Genomic DNA, 19,882 nt, shown 5'->3' with positions numbered 1-19,882 from the left:
GGGACCTTATATAGACAGGTGTGTGCCTTTCCAAATCTTGTCCAATCAATTGAATTTACCAAAGGTGGACTCCAATCAAGCTGTAGCAACATCTCAAGAATGACCAATGGAAACAGGATGCACCTGAGCTCAAGTTCGAGTCTCATAGCAAAGGGTCTGAATACTCATGTAAATAAGGTATTTCTGTTTTCAATTTTTAATATTTGCAAACATTTCTAAAAACCTGTTTTTGTTTTGCCATTATGGGGTATTGTGTGTAGATTGATGAGGATTTTTATTTATTTAATACATTTTAGAATGTAAAAAAAATATGGAAAAATGGAAGGGGTCTGAATACTTTCCGAATGCACTGTATATAGTCTTGTGAGTGTGCAGAGAGTCAGTGCAAGATATGGCCAATGCAGATAGTCCGGGTAACCATTTAATTAACTATTTAGCAGTGTTATGGCTTGGGGGTAGAAGCTGTCTTGGAGCCTGTTGGTCCGAGAACTGATGCTCCGCTTGCCGGACAGTAGCAGAGTGAACAATCTATGGCTTGGTTGGCTGGTGCAATTTTTTGGGCCTTCCTCTGACATCGCCTGATATAGAGGTCCTGGATGGCAGGGCGCTCGGCCACAGTGATGTACTGGGACATCCGCACCACCCTCTGTAGAGCTTTGCGGTCAAGAGCGGTTCATTTGTCATACCAAGCTGTGATGCAGCCAGTCAAGATGCTCTCAATGGTGCAGCTATAGAACCTTTTGAGAATCGGAGGGCCCATACCAAATGTTTTCAGCCTCTTGAGGGGTAAGACGCGCTGTCGTGCCATCTTCATGACTCTGCGGGTGTGTGTGGACCATGTTAAGTCCTTAGTGATGTAAAGAGGCGCTGTCGTGCCCTCTTCACGACTGTGCAGGTGTAACAGTTTAGCTTCCATCCCTCTCCTCACCCCTACCTGAGCTCGAACCAGAGACCCTCTGCACACATCGACAACAGCCACCCTCGAAGCATCGTTACCCATTGCTCCACAAAAGCCGTGGCCGTTGAAGAGCAAGGGGAACAACTACTTCAAGGTCTCAGAGCGAGTGACGTCACCGATTGAAACGCTATTAGCGCGCACCACCGCTAACTAGCTAGCCATTTCACATCAGTTACACGGGTGTGTGTGGAGCATGTGATGTAGATGCCAAGGAACTTGAAGCTCTTGACCTGCTCCACTACAGCCCTGTCGATGTGGATGGGAATGTGCTTTCCCCTCTTTTTCTTGTAGTTCACGATTAGCTCCTTGGTCTTACTGACATTGAGGGAGAGACTGTTGTCCTGGCACAACACTGCCAAGTCTCTGATCTCTTACTGTACGCGGTATCATCGCCGTCGGTGATCAGGCCCACAACTTTCGTGTCGTCAGCAAACTTGATGATGGTGTTGGACTCTTGCGTGGCCTCGCAGTCATGGTTGAACAGGGAGTACAGGGGAGGACTAAAGGTGTCAGCATGCTTGCATACTCCCTTAAAATACCTTCGGTCGAACAACAAGAAAAACGCAGCAATAGTACAGTTTGTCCATTTTGAGATGCCGTAGCCAATATACACTTCCTCAAAATAGTCCGAATGAATCTAAGATCATTCATTTTGACATTTTTGCAGGGAGATCTTAGTTGCGCAATTTGACATCTAAATAAGATGTTTGGTGCAGTATTTCTCAATGAAAAAATTTGCATGAAAACAAGTCGTCTCTTGTTGAATGACAACAAAGACTTTATTGAAAAAGATCTACTGTTGACCAATTACCGACGAAAAGGCTTAGACTTTGGCTCAGAGCTATGGCTTGCCTCCAGTAAAAAATGTGTGTGACAAAACAGCCGAAAAAATTCCTCACCGAAGTCCAAGACAAACAAAAACGTCACAAAATGTTGTCAGAATATATGCACAAACTCTTCTGAACAGTTTTGGCTGGGAAGCGTGCGGACACCTCAAGCACACACCCCTGAGGGGCTCCCGTGTTGATGGTCACCGTGGCAGAGGTGTTGTTACCTACCCTCACCAACTGGGGCAGCACATCAGGAAGTCCAGGATCCAGTTGCAGAGAGAGGTTTTGGTGATGAGCTGTAGCAGGGTGTAACTATCAATGCCCTCTTTCTGACCTCCCTCCGGTAGCCCGCACCACCCCGCGGCACCGACCCGCTCCTACAGCTGGTGTGTCGTGCCACGCTGGCATCAAAGATGCCCTTTGTCCCAATACTGGACAGTCACAATGTCACACTGGCCCCCATTGTCCAGTCACTAGTCAGAGTGACACACCAAAACAAACAGTGAACTGGACCACCCACTCAGAGATAACAAGGCTAACAGTATAGATTACTATTTATGTAATGGATGACTGTGTTAATAGCTAGCTCACTTCTACCGTACATTGTCACTGTACTGTACAGCGTCCGGTCATTATTGCAACACTCATTGAAAGCATCAATAATACCCTGATATTGACATTCATCAATAGCATGCTGTATTTACCTACAGTGATACACAAGATCAATGTTTCCCCTAAATTAATTTAACAGCGTGAAAAAAATCCCTGGGGAAAAGATACACTGAAAACAGACAACACTTCCATTGAATGGCATATCTCAACAACAAAAAAATCTATGAATCATCATGGCAGTGTGTGAGTTCGGAGCAACAAAGAGTGTATTATAGCACACGCAGGGAAATGCGACACACACACACACACACACACACACACACACACACACACAGAGCTACACGCCTACGTTAATGACCCAAAGAGAACACGACACGACACAGACACACTTTTCTTCTATTTAGTCCTGTGGGTATCTCTCCATCCATCTGTTAACATAACTGGCCCTGAATTTGTTCTCTCCTATCTCCCACCATATCTTTCCGTTTGTTTACATACTCCTCTGCTCCATTCAATGGCACTTTGTATCCATCGTTCACCTCTCATCATTCCATTGGGCCATGTAGATATACACACAAGCGCTCTCTCTCTGTCTCTCTCTCTCACACACACACACTAAGGTAGTATACAACAGGGGAATGGGGGGGGGGGTGAGGCTGGTCTGCTAACTAGCCTAAATAAATGAAGCTGATGCAGAATAGCATACTTCTGTGGCTCAAATCAGTGCTCACTGTTAGCTGGTTGGACATTTCACTCTAACATTTTCCTTGGCAAACAACAATATGTATATGAATTGTAAAAAGGAGATCAGTACACATACATCAGACCATGGGGGTATTACTTAATCCAAATGAGACATCATATACTCATTTAATCTGATGGCATGTTATGGATCAGTTTTTGCCTAAAGTGTGATTCAGATGGGGGAGTCGGCTACTCTTTTGTTCTTCTGTTTCCTTTTTTAGAGCAAGTACTCCTTGAAAGAGATGAGGAAAGGAGGAAAGACAGGTCTGCTGCCATTCACTTTCGAGATGAATGAAAATGAAAACGGAGAGGGGGAAAATAGGGATTATTTTGTTCACGGAAAAGGCCCCCCGAAAAAGATGAGCCACATGTTCAAAGAATGAAGACTGAGAGACGAGTGTGTGCAGAATGTGTGGAAGGTGAGAGAGGAGGCCTAATTTGAAGGTTGGGGGCGAGGTGGTATTGTTGCGTTCAGTTATGTGTGAAAGACTTGAAGGAGGTCTACGGGAGACTTCCGAGCAGGGCAGGGGGAGGTGGGCTCTGGCCCCTTCCAGAGGCTTTGAAGACAGGCAGATTAGTAACACAGCATTGGCTGCAAGTCTAGCGTGAAACTTTCACTTTTGCCACAGACCGGGCCGGTACACAACCCACCCCCCCAAAAATACCACCCCGCACCCACTAACTCCACCACAAACAAAACACCTCACTGACCTCCTGTACCCGATCCCCCACCACCACTCTTATCCCCTTGGTCTTGCTGCAAAATAATTTGCATCACAGAGCCACAGCCAATGACAAATGTTTTAAAGTGTTTTGCAACTGAAAAAGTTTTTTATTGTACAGGTCTAGCTAGTCCCTCCCTGTTTTAATAGTTTTTCTTGCATTTGGTGCCGAATGAACACAGTCTAGGCTGAGTTCCTGCTTTTAATAAAATTACGTTAACCCAATGTGGAATAGACGTTGAATTGACGTCTGTGCCCAGTGGACTGTATGGGTGTGAGAGAGTGTAAAAACAAGTTACAGTACTTACACATCGCTCTGGTGAGTGTACACACGGTCGAAGAGCGCCTCAGGAGCCATCCACTTCACCGGGAGACGACCCTGAGGACAAACCCACACAGGTCAGAGGTCAATAGGTCACAGGGTTGAAAAAGTTAGTTAGATATTTATGCGCAAACAGACATCCTCGGGGGTATTTTATGACCATGATTTATTCGCCAATCATGCAGCTCTTCCAGGTTCCTGGTTTTCCCAGGAATCTCATTAGATCTGGGAATTTGAATTGGATTTTTTTTTATTAAGATCCCCATTCGCTGACGCTATAACGTCAGCTTATCTTCCTGGGGTTCAACACGGAACTATAAAGACATTACAAACACTTAACAAGTAGACATTCAAGACCATTAAAATAGCGTACAGGTAATACATTTAACATTCAGTGGGATTCGTATCTGTCCAGTCATAATGGTCGATCACATTAGATGGTCTTTTATTGTTTTCTTGAAGTTGGATTTACTTTTTGCCTGAGAAATGTGATTTCGTAAAGACTTCCATTCAGTGATGGCTCTGTATATTACTTTAGATTTGAGATTTCTCCTTGGTCTGGGGGGGTATAAGATTAACGTGCCTGTCTGGCTTGGTGGTGGTTGTGCTCGTTACTTGTAGACACTAGTTGGACAAAAAAGTACTTTGGTTTCTTGAAAATTACAACCCCCCCCCCACGAGAGATTACTACCCCCCCCCCCACCACCACCCACGAGAGATTAAGATGCATTCGGTAGACATTCATACGGTTAGAGCAATGAAGAGCCGATCAGGCAGCACTGTTTTGAGCTAGTTTTTTGCAGCAGCAGATGAACATATGACTGGACAGTACTCTAGGTGTGATAGAACCAAAGCTTTGAATTCCCTGATTAAGAGCGCTGGATGTTACATACTCAGAACGTTTCCTTGTTATAGCAATGCCCATACCTATTTCGATTACAAGGTTATCTATATGTTCAGACCAGGATAGAGCTGCGTCCAATGTGACACCAAGTAGTTTGGTCTTATTACCTTGTTCCACAGGCAACCCATCCATCGACAAGTTTACTTGAGGGTCACCAGCAAGCATTTATCTTGGACCAAATACAATACATTTTGTTTTAGAAATAGTTAACACCAATTTGTTAACGTTAACCCATTCAGACACTGTTCTTAGTTCTTTGTTCAGTACATTTGTTAACTCATTATATGCTGATGCAGCGCCATACATTGTAGAGTCATCAGGATACATAACCACTCTTGCTTTATTCATTACTGAGGGTACAGTAAATCATTAGTAAAGAAGTGGGTCTAGGCAGCTAACTTGAGGAACACCACAGTGTAAATCTTTACTGTTCGAAAAGCTACCATTAAATAATACTTTTTGCCTTCTCCTGGATAGATAGCTTACCATCCAGAATAGAGCAGCATAACATTTGAGTTTACCTAGCAACAGTTCATGATCAATTACATCAAAAGCAGCACTAAAGTCTAGCACTGCACCCACTAACTTCCTGTCATCCATACATTTTAGCCAATCATCTGTCACAGCCCTCCCACTCACTGCAGCGCTAGATAGAACTTTGTAGAATAACACCAATCTACGAAAAATATAACAGCGAAAATACTAGATTCTATGTGTTCAATTTGGGTCGCGGGTTCACCATTTTACCTTTTCTGAGATCTCTGCCAAGCAAGGAGGAAAGGAGCCGACCTAATCCCACATCCCAGTCCCCACTTTTACCTTGCAACCCCATTGGACATAATTTCACCTGCCAATCAACATTGTCCATCTTCCCTCTCTGACTGTAGGCTACATCCCTTGTTGCATGTCGCCAGATCATTACGGAAAAATATATCTACTGAAATGAGAGGGAGAGTGCGCAACACTACTAAAAGGATCCTGTTTGTGTACCAAATGTTTAATTGGATTGTAACTGTCACGTGTGCTCCCTCTCCGGCCTCTAGGTCACCAGGCTGCTCATTATGGCGCACACCTGTTACCATCATTACGCGCACCTGCGCGTCTTCAGACTCACCAGACTTACCTGCCCTATATATGTCACTCCCTTTGGTTCCTTCCCCAGGTGTCATTGTTTCTGTTTCACGTCTATTCATTGTTCGAGGTTCTTGGTTTGTATTATGTTCATTTTATTAAAAACACTCACTCCCTGAACTTGCTTCCTGACTCTCGGCGTACATCATTACAGTAACTTTCCTACAGTAGCCAGCTGACAGTGGACATATCCTTGTAAATACATTTCTGCTGCTGATACCATCAGCCTAGGTACTGATGCATGCATCTATCGAAATGGTAACTGTGGTAAATACTTCCCAAAGTTGTGTCAAGTTGGCTGGATGTCCTTTGGGAAGTGGACCATTCTCGATACCGGTCCATATGGCACCTCCTAAATGTACCATACTGCACCTCCATCTGGTACCATACCCGGTTCAAAGGAACTTCAATATTTTGTCTTGCCCATTCACCCATTCAATACATGTCTCAAGACAACAACAAAAAATGATTTAACCTTTCTCATCTCCATCTACATTGAAGTAGATTTAACAAGTGAAATCAATAAAGGATCCTGGCTTTCAGCTGGATTCGCCTGGTCAGTCTGTCATGGAAAGAGCAGGTGTTCTTAATGTTTTGTACACTCAGTGTACAATCCATGTATTGAGATTTTTGCATCCTCAAATGAGTCTCTGATATTGCTAATACATAAATGGTATGACTGCACAATTAATTCATCGTATTCCTTAAACTGCATTTATTCATACTGTATGAGCAATCAACAGACCTTTCTTTGGTAAGTTCAGAGTATTTGATTGTCCGAGTATGAACCAGCAGATACTCAGTCAGTGTGTGTGTGTGTGGGGGGGTGGGGGTCCTCACAACCCATGTGGAATTCCGGGTCTCTGAGATTACTAACCCAAAGGTGTATTTCTGTCACTCCTCATAGGCCCTTGGGAGAAGGGTGAACAATCAGTTTGTCATACTGCAGGTAGGCTATGTCCCCACATTCTCGTGCAGCATTCATAGCTGGCATGAGTTATTCTCTTCTTTGGTGGACTGCCTGAGCAAAATCCTCATCGATGAAGATGTTGGACCCTTTAAGGGTTTTCGCTCTTTCAAGAACCTCAAGCTCGTCCTTGAACCTGAAGAACTTCACTACAATCGTGCTTCATTCTATAGCTAGAGGACTCCTGATATCTCCAGGAGTGATATGTATGTATATTTTTTTCTTTATCCGTTGTGGTCTAGTACTGTCTTTTTGCTAGCTAGGGCCATCTACTTTAAGTGCTGCCTGTCTTCCCATCTACTTGGTGTGTGAACTGCTGACTGATCATAATTTTCAGATAGTTGTTGACACATCAACCAGGCTCAAGGGGCAGGAACTGTGTGACTTTCTTTGGTAATCAGTGGCTGTATAGGTGGGGGACTGGTTTCACTTCTCCTAGGCAATCAGTGTTAGCTCTTCAGTCTCCCTTGGTTTCTCAGTCGCAGCTGTAAGCGGCGGTCGTGTCAGTTTTGTCACGAAACAAAGAGAGTCGCCAAAACAAAGACAGTTCTGCCGAGTCGTTCGAGGAAGGCGCCACACAACTCTCTCACTTGAGTATCTTACGCAGATTTTCTAATGTTGCTCTTTTGTAGCTTTGTCAACTATGTGTGTGTTTCCTATATCTCTCGGTAGGCTTTACAGACACACCCTGGCTGCAACCCTTCTAATTTAGTGTACCCTGCGTGCACAACCCATGTGGAATTCCGGGTCTCTGTTAGCATTTGAAACAGCCAATTTGCAGTCAAGAACGCAGAGTTCATCTCAGCCTTTACTTTTACAACCCATGTGGAATTCCGGGTCTCTGTTAGCATTTGGAACAGCCAATTTGCAGTCAAGAACGCAGAGTTCATCTCAGCCTTTACTTTTACAACCCATGTGGAATTCCGGGTCTCTGTTAGCATTTGGAACAGCCAATTTGCAGTCAAGAACGCAGAGTTCATCTCAGCCTTTACTTTTACAACCCATGTGGAATTCCGGGTCTCTGTTAGCATTTGGAACAGCCAATTTGCAGTCAAGAACGCAGAGTTCATCTCAGCCTTTACTTTTACAACCCATGTGGAATTCCGGGTCTCTGTTAGCATTTGGAACAGCCAATTTGCAGTCAAGAACGCAGAGTTCATCTCAGCCTTTACTTTTACAACCCATGTGGAATTCCGGGTCTCTGTTAGCATTTGGAACAGCCAATTTGCAGTCAAGAACGCAGAGTTCATCTCAGCCTTTACTTTTACAACCCATGTGGAATTCCGGGTTTCTGTTAGCATTTGGAACAGCCAATTTGCAGTCAAGAACGCAGTTTATCTCAGCCTATACTTTTCTAGAGGCTGCTCGACCTACTAATCTCACTGCAACCCCTCCCCCCCTCCAGGTCTCTGATCACTACTTAGTTTCCTTTTCTGTCTCCCTTTCCACCAACCCTAACCACTCAGCTCCTACCCAGATGGTCATGTGCCGTCACAATCTTTGCTCTCTCTCTCTCCCACTACTCTCGCCTCTTCTATCCTATCATCGCTCCCTTCTGCTAAATCCTTCTCCCTCTTGTCTCCCGATTCTGCCTTTTCGACCCTACTCTCCTCCCTTCCCGCATCCTATGACTCGCCCTGTCCCCTTTCCGCTCGGCCCTCCCCTCCTACTCCGTGGCTGAGTGACTCCTTGCGAGCTTACAGAACAGGGCTACGGACAGCTGAGCGAAAATGAAACTTCCGGAGGACCTATCATCCTTTCACTCCCTCCTTTCTACCTTCTCTTATTCTATCTGCTGTTAAAGCCACTTTCTACCACTCTAAATTTCAAAGCTTTGCCTTTAACCCTAGGAAACTCTCCCCCCCCGGACGACTTTGTCAACCACTTTGACAAAAAGGTTGACGACATCCGCTACTCATTCACTAAGCCTATTAAGTCCACTAGTCTCAAACACACAGAACTACCCCACGTCTTGACCTCTTTCTCCCCTCTCTCTCCAGATGACATCCTGCAACTAGTGAGGTCTGGCCACCCAACCCCATCCCCTCCTCACTTCTCCAGACCATCTCTGGAGACCTTCTCCCATTCCTCCCTTCCCTCATCAACTCATCCCTGACCACCCTCTGCATCCCCTCTGACTTCAAAGTGGCCCGAGTTGCTCCCCTTCTCAAGAAACCAACACTCGACTCATCTGACATCAAACTATAAATCTGTATCCCTTTCTTTACTTTCCAAAACACTTGAGCGTGCTATCTCTGATCAACTTTCTCGTTATCTCTCTCAGAACAATCTTCTTGACCCTAACCAGTCAGGCTTCAAGATGGGTCACTCAACCAAGACTGCTCTTCTCTGTGTTATGGAGGCTCTCCGCACGGCTAAAGCTGACTCTCTCCTCTGTTCTCATCCTCCTAGAGCTAACCGCTAGATCTAACAATCAGATCATTTTCTCCACCCTCTCAGTGGTGGAGAAGTCTATGCACACTCTTGGATTGCATCCTACCTGGCAGGCCGCTCCTACCAGGTGACGTGAAGAGGATCTGTGTTTGCACCATGTACTCTCACTACTGGTGTCCCCCAGGGCTCGGTTCTATGCCCTCTCCTCTTCTGTCTATACACCAAGTCACTTGGCTCCATCATATCCTCACATGGTCTCTCCTATCACCCCCCCCCCCCCCCCCCCCCCCCCCAGATATCTCAACTTGGATGTCGGCCCACCACCTCAAGCTCAACCTTGACAAGACGGATCTGCTCCTCCTCCTGGTGAAGGCCTGTCCGCTCAAAGACCTCTCCATCAAGGCTGACAACTCCAGTGTCGCCCTCCCAGAGTGCAAAGAACCTTAGCGTGACCCTGGACAACACCCTGTCGTTCTCTACAAACATCAAAGCAGTGACCCGCTCCTGCAGGTTCATGCTCTACAACATCCGTAGAGTAGGACCAAACTTCACACAGGAAGCGGAGCAGGTCCTAATCCAGGCACTTGTCCTCTCTCGTCTGGACTTCTGCAACTCGCTGTTGGCTGGGCTCCCTGCTTGTGCCATCAAACCCCTGCAACTTATTTTCAACCTTCCCAAGTCTTCTCATGTCACCCCGCTCCTCCGCACACTCCACTGGCTTCCAGTCGAAGCTCGCATCCACTACAAGGCCATTTCGCTTACCTACGGAACAGCAAGAGTAAATGCCCATCCCTACCTTCAGGCTATGCTCAAACCCTACACCCCAACTCAAGCACTCAGTTCGGCCACCTCCGGTCTCTTGGCCCTCCCAAGCTCTACTGTCCTGGCACCCCAATGGTGGAACCAGCTTCCCCCTGAACATCTGAAACCCTACCTCCTCAAACAGTATCTTAAATAATCCTCCTCACCTCGCAAGTTATGAACTTTGTCTCTGATTCTGACCATATTTCACTATGACTTTCCTGGATACCATCTATTACAATATTATTTTGCCTTGATTGACCCGCCAGGTAATCAGCTTTCCCAGATAGGGTTAGGAGGCTCTCATAGATGGTGATGATATCCATCCTTATAGAGGAACCGTCATGATGATTAACATTATATTTGCCCCTACCTTTTTAATACACCTTCTGAAATAAGTATATTTTCTCCTAGACTTTATCATCACCATCACCCATTGTCTATGGCCCATGCTGTTGTGGGTGGTTGTTTCAACTAGGCTAGGTTCTCAGCATTATAGTATGTGTAATGAAAAAGCAGCAGGCTGTGCTATGCTCTACAGTGGGAATGGGATGAATGCTACTAGGGTTCTACTATGAAGATGACAAGCACTCTGCTCTCCATCTCTTTCAGTATCTGTCTCTCTCTCTCGGGCTGTTTGGACAAGTGGCTATGGAAGTGAAGGAACAAGAGAGGCACAGAGCCACTCTGTAAGCACTGCATTTACTGATGGTCTGGGAACCTCCAGTCTCTGCCAAGACTGAGAAGGGAGGGAGGGAAGTGTTAACTCGAAATGGCACAACTGGGTTCCAGTTGAACAACATTTACTTTGGTGTTGCGCGGTATACCGACACTTCGGTACTTATTAAATCCTAGAACACGAATAACGGTTCGGAACTAGAAGTTTTGTTACTTTCGGTACTTCAGTCAAATCTGTCTCACGTCATAGACTCGATCCATCAATCCGTATGTCTAGTAATTTGTCTGAATCTTAAGGGGGCCGTGGTAAGCTAGCCATGCTTGCACTTGCAGCTGACACAGTGCAAGCCACTTTTGAGAAGCAAGCGAGAGGAGAGAGAATGCAGACAGCATGGCTTCTTCTAAAGAAAATATCATACCTCCATGCCCGCAGCTTGTTGACAAAACTGTCTCCAGAAGCGAACTATGGAAATAATTTGCTTAAAGAGCAGATGAGGGCCAGCTCACTGAAACAACTGGGCAAACGGTGTTACAAAGCAGTGCAGTGCAAGGGAGGTTTAGTTCCAAAACAATGTAAAACAATATATATATTTTTTTTTTAAACGTTTCATACATGACTTTCGCATTGTAGCATTCTACTAGCAACTACATTTGAATTATTTGTAAGTGTCAATGACATGAACATATTAATACAAAAATATTTAACACCATACGTTTACAAAAATGTCTAAACCTGTTTTTGCCTGTCATTATGGGGTATTGTGTGTAGATTGAGGGGGAAAAAACTATTGAATCCATTTTAGAATAAGGCTGTAATGTAACAAAATTTGGAAAAAGTCAAGGTCTAAATACTTTTCTAATGCACTATATATAATAAATGCACTTAGTCCAATTTGTCATACCCCATCAGAACCCCCAAAATATGCCTGTTCTACTCAATTGTTTCTAAACAATGGAATTTTAAACAGATATCGTTTAACCTCTGAATATGGATAACATTTAAATTTTGTATCCATAGCTCACCGATTTTTTACAAAATTCAAAATTTTTATACATTTTTTGTTGTTGTTGAGTGGTTACATTTCTCCACCTCAAATTCCTCAGCTTTTGAACAAAACAGTCGTCCCATTCTAAATCTTCATCATACTTTCATTGCGACGTAAAAGTCCCGAGTTTAAATCTTCATCATACCTCTTGACATTTTATTATTTAGCACGCGACTCTCACACCGTTTAAGCTAGAAATGTGGTTACAACTTTAAGATATGTAGACTAGCCATGACCAGTGTGATTACCTAACGTTTTTTATATCACTTATACATTTTAATTCATACGTCTAAGCCAGGGTAGTTTAGCTATTTGATTTTGAATTGTAAGACCCCTTGAAGTATAAAAATATATATTGTATGGAGAGAAAAAAATTGGCCTTACTGCTATTAGCCCAAACAAACACATTGAATAACAGATTCACTGAGATATAAGAAAGATCAGGAAACACATTTGATGTATTTAACCCCTTTTTTGAACAAATATCTTTTTCTGACAGCTGTTTAAGTAACCACAACATTTTCTGTAACTTTTTATAAACAACGGACATTTTCAACACTTCTACCATGTTGTCTAACTTGTTGGAGAGGGTACGACATCTTCATCTCCGCTATTCAAATCTGTTCACGGAACCAAAATATCCGCTCCGGACCAAATGAAACAGCCGTTTCAGTAACTGCATTAACACATTTCCCCCCCCATCTGTTTCCAAACAACGGCCGTTTTGACCACTCCCCAAACAAGTCAGACAAAAACGGTGTATAAAATCTTTCCCTGCTTTTCAAAACTGAAAAAAATATTAGGAATAGCTTCGACCAATCAATAGATAACGCTGTTTTAGTAAAACACCAACTGATCTCTTTCTAGATGCAGTGTCAGAAGCGAGCAGATTCATTATTTACCAACAACAGCTGCTAATTCCAATAAAACGACATCAGGTTTTGAAGTTCACTTTCCTTGCTTTGTCTAACAACACTATCATGAATCTAGCAAATAAGTTTTGTGGGTCAGATTTAGGGTCATGACAATTCTTTCAACCGGTTATTGTCATGCAAAAGAATGGACCGTTAATTAACATAAACACGCACGCATTCGGAACATCTACATTGTAAAAAGTATAATAAATCCATATATTTTAGGCAGGTCTAAAGAAAGATGATATGAAGAAACTGTATTTCAGAAGAACAGAATGCGTTGGCCTACTGTATGTTATCTGTCTATGCGCCATGGCATAAGCTGTAGGCTTGTTCATTTAGCAGACAAGATATGCTTAAGTCCAATGCCATTAATTTACATTACATGATTTTATAGTGAGAAGAATATAATTGAACTTAAACTGAATAAAATAGAAAGGATATTTTTTACATTCTGGAGCGAGTGGGCATATGAAGTGGCTATGTTGAGTGTAAAAGTGATCATTTGAAACAGGTCCTATACGCTAGATTTAGAGTCACTTGGCAACTTTGGTTGCGAATGACACAAACCTTAATGTCTTTTAGAAATCAAAACATATATGGGCTGCATGATGCGACCATAGGCTATTGATGATTTGAGAAGGTCGCAAAAAGTTGTGCACTCTGTTCCTTGCCTCAGGTTGCACACGCTGTTCTCTCATCAAGTGATCATATTTTCCCCATCAGACTTCTGTTTCGATTTAGAATGGCCCATTATCAAATGGGCAGAGGGGAAAAGCCATGTCATCCGTGTGCACTCGAATAGCGACTGGAGGCCTCTTTTCAATCGTGCGGGTAGGCTACTCTGGTTATTTCACTCCATGCATCAACCACTGTTTGAGGAGCATGCAGCCTCTCGCTGCGCAACAAGTGACGTTACGCCCAAACTCTATATGCCATGGGCTCTCCAACCCTGTTCCTGCAGCTACCCAGTCCTTAATTTGGGAAACCAAGTGAAATCTGTTAGGGATTTATTTTTTATTTTTTAAAATTTGAACCTTTATCTATCTAGGCAAGTCAATGAAGAAAAAATATTTATAATGACTGCCTACCGCGGCCAAACCCGGACGACGCTGGGCCAATTGTGCGCAGCCCTATGGGACTCCCAATCATGGCCGGATGTGATGCAGCTTGGATCAACATCCAAGTAAAGATGTTTTCACGACAAAACATATTTAACTGTTGACAGCCCCATCACTGTGCGCTCAGGAAAGGAATGGAGGAAAGAGAGGAGATGGAAATGTTGGTGAGATATTCTGTAGCTAAAGGTAATGTGTCAAATAAACATGTAGGCTAGCACTGTAAACTGCCCTGCACACTCAATGAACCAACAGCATCACCTAGGCCTATACGTTCTCTCCCAGACTCATGGATATTAAGTTTGGAGCATAGCATAAAGGTAACCAGTCCATCCAGTATGCATAATAATACAGTTCACACTCAAATGCGATTACTAGAATTAATAAAACCAATTATGAACCAAAGACTCCTTAAATCAGTTTTTTTTTCTGCTGTGTGTAACATGAGGTTATGTATTGTATAACAGCACAATCATTTTAATTCAGGGTATTTTTGGGGCTTGGGCTATAATATGTGTATGGGTGTTGAATGAATCACCTTAGAAAGCGCTGTCCATTTCGATGTTAAGCTTTGAAACAACATCCACAAAGACCATGTTATCCACTCAGTTTCGACCTGTTGTTGAACTTCTTTCATCAAATTGATAAATCACCGTGAGGCTAGTCAACAAAAAAAAGCAAGATCGCTGCAACTCCGCCAACGGGCTCGGGAGGCGAAGGTCGAGTCATGCGTCCTCCGAAACATGAACCGCCAAATCGTGCTTCTTAACACCCGCCTGCTTAACCCGGAAGCCAGCCGCAGTTAACCCACTGTTCCCTGGTAGGCCGTCATTGTAAATAAGAATTTGTTCTTAACTGACTTGCCTAGTTAAATAAATAATAAAACAGACAACTACTGAACAACACAACCAATGACCAACCACACAAAAACTGACCAGTTTAAGAAGACTTGGGCTGTCCCTGACAAAAACAAATCTTGGTCGACCTAAAGTCGTTTGTTCTTTAGACCAATCAATTGGTCAAATTATTTAAAAGTCTATTTTATTCATATATAGACACACCCTAAGTACATTGTGCCATCATTGTAAATAAGAATGTGTTCTTAATTGACTTGCCTAGTTAAATAAAGGTTAAATAAAAATTACAACATTTGGGAGGAGCATGGCGATGTGGTACAGAGCCTCTGCATGCCGCCGGATGCCGTGCAATTGCGTCACACCCGCCATATGTAGTCTCTGACCACATTTTCGGATCAAGCATAAATTGGCTTTTAGCCTAGGCCTCCGTAATGGATTTGTTTACTGAGATGGGCGCAAATATATATATATATAGTATATATATTTGCTACTGCTCAACTAAAACATTCAAGGTCGACCAACAGCCTAACGACCAAACAATAGACCGGCTGACTAATTAGGGTCAGAATACATTAGCATAACATCACCAAAGCCACTTTCTCATGCTCAGGCTATCCTAAATAAAAAATATTTTAACATTTTAGGAGCTGTACTAATATACATTTGCATTGAATAACTCCCCAACATTAACTATTGAACCGTTCAAGCTAGAGGCACCAAACCAACTCGCACATGTTCAAGCTATCCTAGCTTCAAATTCTTTCACTTTTACGAACTATAATTATATACATTTGCATAAAAAAATACAATTAAAACAATTTCAATCCCACTTTACAACACAACAAAATGTGGATAAAGTCAAGGGGTGTGAATATTTCCTGAAGGCACTTTAGCAAAATAAATGAGATAGATTTTGTTTGTGCACTGCCATATGTTAATAACATAGCTATGTTTGTCACTGGCATGGGCTAGTAAATATCCTAAACCGAGCTAAAACCGGGGAGAGGTAAGAGAGAATTCCATTTCTGTTTCATCTGCTGCTTGCTTGCTAATGTTCACTCATAAATATTTCCACATGTAACTAGATTTTTATTTTCTAAAGATGGTTGTGACTATTGTAGAAAAATCCTCACAGTTGTTGTTTATAGTGTGAAGTGCCATTTACAGCTTACTGTGTACAGTAGGCTACAGGCAACACATGTATGTTCCTCCACCGTGTGAGTCATAGAAATTACAATCTTGTGTCCGGGGCTTTCCGGCAGTCTTCGTGGATTTTATATGCAGGGAGCATACATTATACAATTGTAAACTAACAAATCATTTTGAACATTAGAACCCATGTAGAGTATATTAGTTCATATACAGCACCAACTACATAGATATCTGTTACGGGTCCCTTATCGACTACCTGGACTTTTAACTGAATGTAAATGGAATTGACCCCAAACTCTGTCACATACACCCCCTCACAACACTAACTTACACACAGCATAGCATGTGCCCAATCCCCCCCCCCCCCCCCAAATACTCACGTTAGTTGTCTTTTTATAGTAATCAATGTTGTGGACATCCCTGGCCAGGCCAAAGTCTGCAATCTTCATAAAGTTGCTCTCTGTGACCAGGACGTTCCTCGCTGCTAGATCTCTATGTATACACTGGATGGAGAGAAGGAGATAAAATAGGAGTAGGGGAGAAAAGATAACAGTGGCAATTGTGAAAGGGCAGGGGTGGATGGAGAGAAGGAGGGAAAAGCAGAAGAGGGGGAAGAAGAGGAAAACCAGTGGAAAGATTGGGGAAAGGAGAAGAGAACATGATACCGTTACTTCATTATGCAAATAAACACATATACAAATACTAAAATACAAACAAGCTATGCTAATAAATGCTTTTATACGTGTAATAACCCAAAAAACACACATTCAACTAAACACATGCTACCTAATATACCATGACGACATTGCACATGCATGAGAAACAAGGCTGAATCTGAAAACTACTTCTGACATACTTTGTCATACATGGTAGAAGTTGTTGTGTGCCTAGGTGTGCATGTGTGTCTCTGTGCATGACTGCGTGCCAGAGTGTGTGTGTGTGTGTGTCTTAACATACTGTGTGATTGTATGCTCTAGCCTCTGACAGATTCCTCTTGTGAGAGGGAGCGTGATGGAGTGTTCGGCTAATGTGCCCATTCCCCGTTGTGAAAAATATGTTCTTCAGTTGTCTGCACAGAAAGGCTTTGTGTGATAGCGAGAGACAATGCTGGGATTTGGACAGTGGGCTAGAGACGTGTTTAAAGGAGACAATATTCCCACAATGATAAACACACACTTTTTACACAACCACCCTGGCTTAAAGCCCTATCACAAAGGCCCAGTGCAATGTCATGGAAGTTTGTCTACCAAGCAGAATGGTGAGAATGAACATGGTGGGTTTGTGTATGGTGTGTGCACCTTCTGCGAGGCCAGATATTCCATGCCCCGTGCCACCTGGTAGGTACAGGAGACCAGGTCCTTGAAGGCGAGCTGTTCATCTGAGCAGCGGTTAATATCGTAGGAGTACTCCATGCCAGGGGGCCTGCGGGCACGTAGGTTCTCCCTCAGGTTCCCTTTCGAGGCGTACTCCACTATCACATACAGAGGGCCTGACACACGCACACACACACACACACACACACACACACACACATTTAGGACTCAACATCACTGACTGACCACTGCTCTCCAAAGTGGGGCAGAGAGAAGTAACCGAGTCAAGCAGGGATTTTGGGCATCAGGATTTAAATGTTGACTGAAACAATTTGTGGAGGACAGTGGCAAACATGGACTAATGACAAATATATGGGAGGGTAGAGTTATTCGATAAAATACTCCTTTAAATTCAGTTCTGTTGAACACTATATTCATAGTAGATGTGTGGGAGAGAACTTGGCAACTCTACTGGAGCAATACATTTCGGTGTGCGAGCATGCGCGTGCTTTCTTGTTTCTCATTTCACCACAATGGAACCAAAGGATGTATTTGGGTGTTTTGGGAGCATTGTTCATGTTTATTAATGGCCACCAAATGATTTGATATTGAGATAGAAACGGCTGCATTGGACCATTAAAGGAGTAGTTCACTTCCTTATTGTAGGTGATGCAGGTCTTAAGATGTCGTACACATTAAACTGTGTAATTCCAAACTTTATCCACAGCGGTATATTCTATTTTGTTGGACTCAAGCGATACATTTTCTTGTGAGAGCATGTACGTGCTTTCTCGTTCCAATTGTGGTGATATGAGAAACCGCAGAACAAGGAAGTCTATTGCGGGTGGGGTAAGTTTTTCAAAACCAACTGAAATCGTCCCCCAAAAAGTCTGGAACCTTCTATAAAATGCCATTTACATCAAAAAAGTGAACCAGTCCTTTAAAGGGATAATCCACCTCAGAAATAAAATCATGAAACTTTGTTTGACATGTTTCTACAAACTTTTATTGTACTTTTTTGATTTTTCGTTTTTCGAGGTTTTTGGACATAAAGATGGACATTATCGAACAAAACGAACATTTATTGAATAACATGGGGTCTTCGGAGTGCAACCATATGAAGATCATCAAAGGTAAGTGTTATATTGTATCGCTATTTCTGACTTTTGTTACTCCTCTTCTTGGCTGCTAACTGTTTGTAATGATTTGTCTGCTGAGCGCTGTTCTCAGATAATCGCATGGTTTGCTTTCGCCGTAAAGCCTTTTTGAAATCTGACACAGCGTTCGGATTAACAAGAAGTGTATCTTTAAGCTGGTGTATAACATTTGTATCTTTTATGTATGTTTATTATGAGAATTTCTGTTTTGTTGAGTTTCACGCTCTGCAATTTCACCGGCTGTTGTTTGAGACAGTGTTTTACTGAACAAAACGCGCTAACAAAACGGAAGTTTTTTGATATAAAGAGGGACTTGATCGAACAAAACAAACATTTACTGAGTAAATGGGAGTGTTGTGAGTGCAAACATATGAAGATCATCAAAGGTAAGTGATTAATTGTATCACTATTACTGACATGTGTATCTCCTCTACTTGGCTTGTTACTGTTTGTAATGATTTGTCTGCTGGGCGCTGTTCTCAGATAATCGCATGGTATGCTTTCGCCATAAAGGATTAATAATTTGTTTATCTTTAAACCCATGTATAACATGGTATGTTTCATGTTTCATTAATTTTTTATAATGAGTATTTCTGTTTTTGAATTTGGCGCTCTACAATTTCACTGGATGTTGGCCAGGTAGCGTCCCACACGCCCTTGTGTGATTAACTTCTAAGTGGTCTGTCTGTGAAATCAGGAAATCGTGTAGGAACGCGTCATAGCTACATGGTTCTTGTCAGTGGAGACAGGGATAACACACTATCACATTTCATAATACTTTTTAAAACATTATCTGCAGTCCAGATTGCCAAATCAGCCAATAGACGGTAAGGGCATACTTGTCTAGAACACGTCCATCTGTTTATCATCAAAGCAAAGTATATATTTCACTTATATGTGCTCAATCTAAACAGTGTACCTAATTATTCAACTCAGTTTCTCCTTAAAGTTCCATCTTGCAATGCACCCTGTGTGTTTTGTGGGAAATGCGGGAAAGGGCCATTGTTGACATAGCAACGTACTCTGCACTCGCTCTGGCGCAGAGACAAACTGAAAGTTGAACTCGGTGAGAGACTCCTACCCTTACAAAAATGTACCATGGTAGTACAATGGGAAAAATAGAAATAGCATGGTACTATAATGTTTTTTTGGTCACTACCATGGCAGGAAAATACAATGTTATTTTGCTGCCATGGTAGTGAACCAAAAAACATTATAGTATCATGCTATTTTATTCATTGTATATCATGGTATTTGCACCA

At 42.8% G+C, this 19,882-nt stretch overlaps 1 protein-coding gene across 8 annotated transcripts in view; it reads right to left on the bottom strand.

The window, feature by feature from the left end:
• fgfr2 (fibroblast growth factor receptor 2) overlaps positions 1 to 19,882 on the bottom strand; it is a 170,819-nt gene that overhangs the window by 17,973 nt on the left and 132,964 nt on the right. For all 8 annotated transcript variants that reach the window (XM_055901661.1, XM_055901666.1, XM_055901665.1 and 5 more), the window contains 3 exons: positions 17,449 to 17,639; positions 16,531 to 16,653; positions 4,175 to 4,245 (listed from right to left, as the gene is read on the bottom strand). In XM_055901661.1, the coding sequence (XP_055757636.1) occupies positions 4,175 to 4,245; positions 16,531 to 16,653; positions 17,449 to 17,639 (385 nt within the window). The remainder of the gene's footprint in view (positions 1 to 4,174; positions 4,246 to 16,530; positions 16,654 to 17,448; positions 17,640 to 19,882) is intronic.

This window comes from Salvelinus fontinalis, chromosome 37, assembly GCF_029448725.1.
Source record: "Salvelinus fontinalis isolate EN_2023a chromosome 37, ASM2944872v1, whole genome shotgun sequence".
Classification (NCBI taxonomy): Eukaryota; Metazoa; Chordata; class Actinopteri; order Salmoniformes; family Salmonidae; genus Salvelinus; species Salvelinus fontinalis.
This window is presented reverse-complemented; position numbering and strand designations above follow the sequence as displayed.